At 44.3% G+C, this 10801-nt stretch overlaps 1 protein-coding gene across 1 annotated transcript in view; it reads right to left on the reverse strand.

Annotated features, from left to right (window-relative positions):
- pbx3b (pre-B-cell leukemia homeobox 3b) overlaps positions 1 to 10801 on the reverse strand; it is a gene marked incomplete in the record, with an annotated part of 59221 nt that overhangs the window by 11236 nt on the left and 37184 nt on the right. Inside the window, 3 exon segments of the mRNA XM_014007180.1 lie at positions 650 to 785; positions 1787 to 1977; positions 2923 to 3164. Coding sequence (XP_013862634.1) covers positions 650 to 785; positions 1787 to 1977; positions 2923 to 3164 — 569 coding nt within the window.

The following is a 10801-nucleotide window of genomic DNA, read 5'->3' on the forward strand; positions in this document are numbered from 1 at the left end:
AGAGAGAGAGAGAGAGAGAGAGAGAGAGAGAGAGAGAGAGAGAGAGAGAGAGAGAGAGAGAGTACAGAATAATATTACTTTGAATGTGGGGGTTAGGTGTGAGAGATATTGCCTTCAGGTTTACCTAAAGACGAGGTTGTGATATATAGGAAGTGGGGAAGTCTCATCTTTAAGTGGAAAGTATAACAGTGAATTAGAAGCATCCTGCTAGGCCACTTTAAGAGAAAACATACAGATAAATGTCTAATATCACTCCCGGTTTTGAAGCACCAGCCTTTAAATGCTTTTCTTAAAGTAACGGATGATGCTATTTTTATCTCCCCCAACTTATGACCTGAAGGTCTGACCAGGCATCAGAGAGAGAGCCCGCATGGTGGATGGGAATGAGAGGGGGGGAAATGTCAGGGGAGCCAGTGTAAGGAAGGACAGCATAGTGCCATGATTGAGGCTAAGATGATATAGGCCTCCCCTTCCCTGTGGCCCTGCTCTGACTGACTGGGACCAGGCTTGACTGAAGCATCATTAGGCAGCCACAATGTCAAGGTTAGCAGAGGACATTGTGTCTTGGCAGTGTGACCTACTGTAACAATCCCTGCAGGCCTCCCCACCTTGATTACCCACCATCTACTGTTAGATGAGCACTACCCACCTGGGAAACGGTGATGCTGCATTTCTTGGCCAGCTCCTCCTTGGCCTCCTCGCTCGGATACGGGTTGCTGAGGTGCGAGTAGAAATATTCGTTCAAAATTTCCGTCGCCTGCTTGCTGAAGTTTCTCCTTTTTCGCCTGAGTGGAGAGCAAAGCGAGAGACGGGGCAGAGCGAGCCCATTAGCGAGACCAGCATTAAGGCTTGCATTTGGACTGCACAATCAATCTCACACATAAATGGTGAAAATAATGAGGAATTGGTTCTTGGGTGGGGGTGAGGGGGGCGGCTTCAGGAGGCAAATATCATGTCCTGCTCCCAGTGTAGTCTGCACAGAAAGGACAAAACACTGACCAATAAACACGGTCTCAAAACACACAGAATGTTTAATTTGGTCTGTTGGTCTGCAATCTCCAGTCCAAGCGTGTAATGCGCAGAGTTTAGTGCAGCGGATGGGTGGGCTTCGTGACGGAGCGCAAAGCCCAGTCGGAGTGCATCTCGATACATTATAGAAATCACGGCATGCACAGTTGAGCATTGTTCCTGAAGAGCCTCAGCCCCGGGTTCTCCGGCAGAAACAAGGAAACTCTAACTAGATCTGGGTCCCCTTGCCTCCCAAGGGCACTACTTATCATGTTGTTGAGCATTTGCTTATTTCGCCTTGTTTACTGTGCTTCTCGCAGGCAGTGGGCAGCAAATGTGCTTCCACTTGGCTTGTTTAGCCACAACTTGTGCCGCTCTCGGCAGAGCTCCCGCTCCGCACCGTACTGTTAGTGATTAGAGTAATCCACAACACCTGCTGATGACCTTCCCTCCATCCATTACACATGACTCGGTCCCCATTTCATTTGGTCTTAACTGCTCTCAGGTGTGAGGGCATGATTGTCTTGAAAATGGATAATGCATGGAACATGAGCGTAATTAAATTCATGCATCTCTGCTGTGCTCATACTGTGTGCTGTGCTACAAATGGGAGAGTAACTCAAGACTTGCACAAAGCCTCCACCACCACCACCACAACCCCACCCACTGGGTTTGCTTATATGGGTCATACAGAAGGAATGGAAGTTTCTAAATACCTAAGACATACACACACTCATACACATTTAATAAAACACACACACACACACATTCCACTGACCTGGCATCAAGGAATCTGGAGCGCAGGATCATGACAGCCTCACAGGTGCTTTGCTTCAGTTGCATCTGGATGGAGCTGAATTTACGGTGGATTATTCCCACCATGCGCTCGATCTCTTTGGGCGAGATGGGTCGCGTGCGAGATTGTTCCCTCAGCAGGTTCATCACATGGGTAGTGAACTCGTTACACGCCTGAAAAGAAACAGAGGGGGCACAAACAACCGGAGTGAGTTGCTTCTAATCACTGCCAAGTTTTAAAAGAACTTCAAAACACTCACTGATGGATTTTCCAAAAGTGATTTTCATTGTTTTTTTTTCATTCATCAAGTGAAGTATTTACATGCACAGATTCAAAGCTCTAACAGAGTGCCTTGTTTTCATGTGCCTCCAATGACATAATCGATGAAGTCATCTTTAAACAAATGGAGATTTGCAACTTTGCTCGGCCGTAATGCGTTGAGAATTTAAAAAGCGTTCAGTTAAACCGGTAGTTCATGCGTGATTAATTAGAATAACTCATTTACGTAGTGCACACTTTAGCTCATTACTCTGAGCAAAATTCGTTAAGTATTTACATTTAGATAATTAAAACACGGAAACACCCTTAAGAAAGATGCATTTACTCCAGGCTAAGACTTGTGTTGCCCCCGTGCCTCCTCTCTGAAAGCACAAAGTAAATTAGTCTCATTTAGCGTGCTGGCTTGCTGAGGCATCACTGTTACACCTTTTTATTTTCACCCACAATGCCTCAGTGTTTAATAGTAGGCTGAAAGTGCTAGGTGAAGGAGCTGATCATACTTTCATTTAACACAAATGACAAGTGCAGTCCTCTGGATCTCTGTAATCATCTACAACACAGTAAGTAATGTTGTGGTTTATTTTCCAGGCCATTCTCTCTCATCATATTAACTGGAATGTTCTCTGTAATGCAATGCATAAGCTGCTCTGGATGATGCAATCTAACTATGAAGCGTAACTCAATGGGCACATGTGGAAGTCACAGGATTGTGTAAAACTTCCAGTATTAAAAAAAGAAGAAGACACAAGACGTTATTCTTTTTCTGAATGGAATTAAAAATGCAGCAACAGTTCTGAGTAAAAGGCATAAAAGTAAAAGTATTTGGGATCCCTCCTTACCTGTTCATATTTCTCCAGCTCTGTGTGGTAGATCTGTCTGATCTGTGTGAGTTTGGCTCTGTAGTCAGAATGTTCGATGGAGTTGTCGGCTGCCCCGCCTGATGCCGCGGCAGCAGCTGCAGCGGCGGCAGATCCGCCACCTTTCTCCGGTCCTGCCACTCCTTCTGCCAGCAGCATGTTGTCTAAACGCATAAGCTGGGGGTCCGGAGGGTCCTCCTCCTGGGCACCACGGATGCTGAGACCTGGAGTGGCACAAAAAAAGGGCACAGTTTTAGAAAATGCCAGGTTGCCATTTGCTAAATACAAAAAACTATCATAAGGAATTAAACAAGCATTTGGTAAATAAATGCATATGTTTACTTTTGTGCACTCTAAAGATTTAATCAAATTGTTCCAGTGCTTGAGGTTGACGATGAGGATGACCCTCAACTACTATTAAATCAAATTATAGCTTAATATTTGTATAACTGACTGAATTAGGGCAATTTTTGTGTTTTCTGAGTTTAATTAGCTGTTTTACTAAAAGACAATTCCATTATCTTCCACCTTTCAAGACTGCAGGTCCTGAGAATTATTGTAGCCAAAGCAAAAGTTTCCAAACTGTACAGTTAAGTGCAATTAAATGCAGCACATCTGCACATTCTGCCATACTGTGACTATGACTTCCCTTGCAGGTATGAACTGAGTGCCTCCTGTGTATGTGTTGTGTTCCTGTCGCCTGCATCTATGTCTGTTCCCTTTTTATTTACACACTGCGCTGCACAGTGTGTGTACAGGAAAGCTGACATGACAGCAACATCCATAAACTGACAAATGCTCAATAGTGAAGTGGCACTTCTACTCTGTGAATGGATGCTAAACAGGAAACTATACCTACAGTAAGTGTCTCTGTCTTTCACACACTGAAGGCTGGAAGCTCCATAAGAGTACTACAGTTTTTCCTATTTTGATCAGCTTATATAAATATGTACTGTATATTAAAAAAAACATGTACAATAGGTTACCTTCAGGCCCAGGCCTCCCTTGAAAAAGATATGAGATCTCAACGGGACTTGCCTGGTTAAAGAACGGTGAATAAAAAAAATTGAATCTCATCTACATTTATAGTCCTAAACTGCTCTGGTAAAAAAAAAAAAAAGGTCTACATACAGTGATATACTGTAAGTGGTAGGTCAATTCCATGCAAATTGCTTATTCAGGAAATCTGCTTTTGTTTGCACATTTTGCTGTGTATTTCCTCTGGTTCTCTGTCAACACGCTGTAATCACCCAGCAGGTAGTGTCCACTCACACCTGGATGTGCTGGCACTGCAACCACAATGCCAGGCTTTTCCAGAGAGTAAATAAACACACTGTGGGTCAAAATTACAGAAAAAAAACTACACATACAAGCAAGAGCAATTCAGTTTTGTAAGTGGATATAAATGTGGCTCAATGGGCAGTAAATACTGAGTGGCTACTCGAGTGTTATGATTACCAGAGCTGTTTCAATTCAATAATCCCTCCCGCAATTCAGGGATTTTCAACAGCTAATTACAGCTTCATTAAGATATGGCCAGCCTCTGGATTGTAAATACAAAGATTAGTGGCTCTATTGTGTCAGCCAGTAGGCATGCAATCAGAGAAGCCCCTCTTACCATGTTTTGACTGAGTGACCCTGCTCACCATCCGCAGGAGTAAATACTAAAGAGATAATAACTCTTTTCCTCTTTCTGTCTCCTCTATAAAAAAGAGTCTGTGTTAAAAAAATACAAATCTAGGCAACATATTGTGGCCACGTCTCTGGTGTTTTCATCTCTGTTGGTGTTTTGTTCAACTGCAGTGCCAGCAGGAAAAAAAAATTGCCTCTATTTATGGATCGTCTGGCTTCGAGTCTTTTAGGTGTAATGGTGTGAGAGGAGTGGATGAATGTGGCTATTTGTGCTGGAGACATTGAGATGTTGGACGAGGCTCCATCAGGCTTGCAGAGCCAAGCCATCCGAGTGGACAATATGCCACTGCTCCACTAACCCTCGTCCACATCGCACCAACATTTGCACAACTTCCACCCAAGGATGCCGTTCTGGAGATACTCCACCGCTTTGAGCAGCGTGAGACAAAATGGCACACAACTCAAACATTGATTGACCAGATGCCTGGCTCCGCGGCTCAACGTGCTCTAATAGCTGGTGGTTTATCTGCCACAACAGCTCAGATTTCCCTAATTTGCTATTTGCTCCCACTCTCTGATTCAACACAAGCGCAGCAGGCCTCGCTTTCTTTTGTGCTGCGGGTGGTGGTAAGTAGGTAGGCACGTTTTTCATGTCAGGTATATTAAATATAACTCTGGGACGCGGCGTAGATTTCCACACCAAACCCAGTTGTCACTTTCACTCCACTCACTCTATATCCAGGGGAAATGCAGTTGAGGGAATTTACAGGGCTTTTCAGCTAAATGGGCATAAATCACTGCTTTCATTCAAACTAAATAATCACAGACCATAAAGAGCTCCTTGTCTCTTACCATATATTACCACAAAGTTCCCACGCGCAATATTGTGGCCATTCACAGCAAAAGAAAACTGAGCGGGACATTAGAAAGTGACATGTAATCCTGTTAGTTCGCTGACATGTGGAGTGGCCGTGACATTTTTATCATACGTGTCCATTTCTATTTGGGAAAATCAGCAGGATAAAAATGATTACTCCGCTGCTCCGAGAAGCAGACGGCCCTGCAGGAGTCCACCAGGGTGTGTTTGTGCCACAGCAGCTCAAACTGGTCGTTCATAACACGTGTTGGAAAGTATACATCTATCTACAACACACACACATAAAAAAACACATACTAAAAAAATAAATAAATAAAAGTAAGAAGAATAAGAAACCTTATCTTGGTCTCGCTGTCTTATTCCGTGCACCTTTGTTACAGGAGGTAAAGATTTGGGATTCGCCGCTTAAGCTCAGCATCATCACATAACTTCCACAATATAACCTGCAGCAGAGATACTATCTTTAATTTGCTGTGCCGCTGACAAATCTGTATCGTAATTCTACAGCCACATTCTAATGCTGTGTTGGTGCTTTTCCTGCTCAAATCTTTATCCTGTTTTTGTCTGATGATATGGGTATTAAAACAAGTTTGGGCACCTGACTTTAGCTCTAATCCACCTCCACAGTCAAAGTGGGATTAATCTCGGTGCAAAGGGAGAGCGCGAGAGTCGTGTCACCTTGGAAAAGCCTGCGAGCAGTGGGAACTTAGGAATAAAGAATCTGTGCTTGTTCCAGTTGTTTTACTCTGACCTGATGACGACGATGATGATGGCTCAGTTAATTAAGAGTGTGTTTAATGATGTAAAAGGAAGAAAAGAGAAACTCAGAAATTATATTAATAATAATGCCACACATCCTTAATCGGCCTCATTTGTCACTCAACAATACAGGTGGTGTCACTGGTGGGGAAAAAATCACATGCATGTATGATTGTTCCTCATTTTTCTTCAGTGGCTGAGACAAAAGGAGACACTGTGATTAATCCACGACTATCACTCAGAGGTGGGTCCTCTTTTAACATTTTACAGGTCTTGCTGCCGCCATCTGATCTGAGGAAGGAATAAATTTGACAGATAAAGACAATGCAGTTCTTTTTTTATATATACTCCCCCCTCTGTTCTCTGTTTATAATCATTTCCGGTTCACGGCTGTTGTCTCGTACATCATTCCCTGCTTGAAACACTGACAGTGATCTGAGCACCGCCTCAGGCCGCTCTCCTTTCCTCCCACCTCTTTTTCCCCCCTTGTGCCCTCTTTTATTCTGTGGGCTTAGCTGACCTTTGCCCCGCTGCTTGTTTACTCTCATCACTGAAGTGTGAGCAGGAGAGCCATAAAGGCAGAGCCCTGCTGGGTTAATGTGGCCTGCTGAAGAGGAAAGGGGTTCCTCTGGGCTTCTTCAGCTCATTCTGCTGCACTCACTGCACTGTCAAGCAACAGGACCATTCACTGTGAAGAAAGACCGCAGATAAAGCAAGAGATTTACTGGTAACAATTCAATTTCAACAACTTGGTGTTTTTTAATTTTTTTTATTTATTTTTTGTTATTTTGTTTTGTACGTGTGTAAAAGTGCCACTATTTTGTCTGTGTTTAACACCATGACACTTTTTTTAAATCAGCCTGTTCTTTAGAAATAACCCTGACTTCCTGTAGCTCCTCGCCCACCAAGCACCTCAAATGAACAGCTTTAACCACATATCGACACTCTGTTCATCTAATTGCATTGATCTGCAAAGGTCTCCAAAAGCTAACTAATCGAAACAGAATTTATTTTCTGCCAATATTCGCAAAGGTCATCTCTCTTAAAGCCATGGAGCAGACTGGGTGCACAGAGAAGCATCTGGAAAGAGGGCGGGGGTAAGATGACCGTGGCCTCCCACCTGTTACCGAGGACCATCCAAGGTGAGCTTTAACTCGAGCTTGGCACTCAGGATTCAAGGCTTCTAATCCACCGTGTTATTAAAACCCACTGCCAAAGCAGCACACTGGAGACTCCAGAGGGCTAAGAGTATCCATTTCACACAAAGAGGCCAGTGTCACTGCTGCCGCGTTCCACGTCTCCTTTGACTTCATATCATCTCTTTTGTCGTGGCGCCTGGATCAGTAACCTTCAGCTGCAGAAGCCGGGAGCAGGATCAAATTACCATTGAAAATCTTTTGTTCTGACAAATGAAACATCAGGATCCTCTTTCATCAATGTTCTTAAGGGCTTTTTATAAAGGCTGGCCTACATCCACATGGCACAAAGAATCTGAGCGAATGCCTGCAGGCGCTCTCTACCATGTACAGTAATTAACATGCCATTAACACATTAATACACATTAACTATTCCCAATGTTAATGGCAGAGTAATTACCATACCTGATACCGCACTGTGGGGAAGCCAAAGCACATTTGCCACTTTGTGTTTCACTTTCTTTGTTGAGCGAGCTGAAAGGAGAGAGGTGAGATGGCTCTGTCTGCTTTTCTTCCCTGAGAAAATAACGGTGTCCATGCGTGAGTCTGGATTGTTGAATTGTCTAAGAAGTGCTTTCATACAAACACCACAGCTGTTCAAAAAAATCACTAAAAACAAATGAGAGAATTTCTTGAAAATCACAGTTGATTGATTTTAGAGAGATGAGACTGAAAAACTTAGAGCAGACAATGACTCCAGCAGTGATTAAACGTTGAATAAAAGAAGGCACAGAATGAGACCCAAACCGGGGGAATCCCTGTCTGGAATGGTGATGTATTTCCTCCAAGTGCTGTGAGTGATAAGCTAATCAGCCACATTGACAGTGAAGTGTTACAGCCCCCCAGAGCTGGGTCAAGATTTCGCCCATCACATACCAGCAGTACACACTAAACAGACAGTCACAGAGGCGATGATGGTGGGGGTCACAAAAAGTGGCTCTGGTCAAAAAAAAAGCAGATCTCTGTCAGTTCAGGTAGCCTTTGTCTTACCCTGAGAACGATGAAGCCCTCCTCTCTGTCCGTTAAAGAGAAAGTCGTGACATGCGTGCGTGCGTGGGTGGGCGTGACGGATGGAGGAGGGGTGCTTGCCACTCTCGACCCACGACTCCAAGACGTGCAGGGAGTTGCGGGGTGGGCGAGGGGGTGGGAAAGACAGCCCAAACAAACATCTTGAAGACATTTTGCCAGGCACACCAAAATTAATCACTGTCCCACGGTGGCACTGACATTTGTGGGAAGTGACACGCAACATGACAGACTGGAAGCAGAGGATGAAAGGAGACTGAGGGAGGGTGGGAGGGCTGGGTAAACAAGAGCCACTGTCACTCGCCGTGATCATGTGTGTGTGATGTGTGTATCTGTGGGTCTGCACGTGGAGTGCCCACTTTGCTTCCTGCCCTCTAAGACCCAGCATGGGCAAATGGCCAAGTGGTATAGTGATGGCTGACCGGGCCTGACTGTGGCGGCCGCACGCAGCGGTTGGGGAGACCGGCCAAATAAGCAGACAGGGCCTCCGCTACAGATCAGCACACTGACTGACCCTACAGAACTCATACAGCATGGGGCTCCATCATAGGGCTCGCATGGTTCACATGGTCTGATGGTCACAGAATGATCTACAAACACTGAGGTACTCGTGTTTTTTTGTGTGTGTGTTCTTTTTCAACGACAACCCAAATCTATTGAGAGACAGAAGCAGAACACATTTACTATATCAGTCAAAATACATCTGAATCTCTTCTCTCCAGCTACAACTTGCTTTTACAAATCTGCTCTGGAACATTAAAGCACCACATGTTTCAATATTTCATTTCATCCCTCTCATATTGAATTAGCATGTTTAGCTTATTTAGTTTCTTCAGTTTCATTTTAGATTTCATGTATTGATGGTCTTTAGCTGCTACCCTCAATTTGCTGCAAAGGTAGGCTGATTTGTTATTCAGACCCCAAGCAAATAATGCAAATGTGGCACTGAAAGCCACTTATGAAATACCCAAAGGCAACTAATCACTCCTCCTCTCGTTCCAGCCTTTTCTGCAGCCTCCTAATTAGAAGCTGGAGATTGCATGAAACCAGGTCACACAGCAGGTCTCGTACACACCGATAACCAGGCAAAGACGAGGGCACAACTTCATCCAGACACCAAGCCAAGCATGCATTATTCTAAAGGCTAGAGGTGAAAAATAATGCTATTCAGGTTATTAATCCCATATTTTTCACTGGATGCTTCCAAAGAAAGGCTTCAGGCTGGAAGCATTTAGTGTATGAGTTTTGTATTCGCGTATTGTGCTCTCACACTTGAGAATACGTTCATGTCTGCATGTATGAAAGCAGCATGCTCACATGAGCAAAGACACAACATTGGTAGCATACAGCCAACCATGATCCACTGCCAGAGAGATTATTCTTTGCAGTGCCATTTCTGCAAGAGAGTTGACAGTCCATCATTTAGATTTTGCAGTGTATCCACAAAAAGCTGCATCGCCTCAAGCAGAAGGAGCTGCTCTTTGCTTCAGTGTCTTTTTTTTTAAGAAGAGAATTCAGCTCCAAATTACAAAGCCAGATTCCTATGCTAGCTGTGCTAACGCATAAGGATTCTACTAAGACGCAACTGAAGTTGAGATACGGCGTAATGCCCCGATTTAAAGAGTGTTTCCTGAAGAGCGCTGATAAAGCTCATTTACAGTCTTAAAATTTCACGAGCAATTTTGTTGCTTCCATGTTGCAGGTTAGCACTAGGTCTGCAGAATGCAGCACAACAAGTAGCTGGGCAGATCAGGTCCGAGTCAAACAACAGCTTGTGACAGAAGCAGGCCAAAGAGGATGTTGAGATACGCAGAGACCTAACAGGCAGCCAGCCTGACATCCACTTTTTTCAGCTCTCCTTATACTCGACACATCACTTCAGATCTATCGCAGCTGTCCACCAAAGAATACAGCAAGAACTGGGGTTCACATCACCACAACAAAAGAGCAAAGTAACTGATGGATGTTTAGAACAAACAAGTGAACGATTGCTGGGAGAGTATCATTTCCCTCATTTCATTTGTCCAGCTGAATAGTTTTATTGTACACCTACAGATGATACATTACATTTTGTTGTTGTGCTGCGAACAAGGTGGAAAAAAAGGAGGTTATTTGGCACTAATTATTCCCAGCATGTACTTTACACACCATTTAATGAGTTGGACTGGAGGCGTGGCCGTCGGCCGTGACTCGCTCTCCCAGTTATCCAAGATGAACCGAACAATCTACCTCGTATCACCCCCTGTCATGTGCACCGAGTCCCCCTCCGCATCCAATTCCCTGCTCGGGCTTCACTGGAGCAGAGACAAGGCGCCACTGAAGCAACACAACAGCTCCCGTAGCGTGTCCGCACACATACACATACACACAC

This window comes from Austrofundulus limnaeus, unplaced genomic scaffold (assembly GCF_001266775.1).
Source record: "Austrofundulus limnaeus strain Quisiro unplaced genomic scaffold, Austrofundulus_limnaeus-1.0 Scaffold40, whole genome shotgun sequence".
In the NCBI taxonomy this organism is placed as follows: Eukaryota; Metazoa; Chordata; class Actinopteri; order Cyprinodontiformes; family Rivulidae; genus Austrofundulus; species Austrofundulus limnaeus.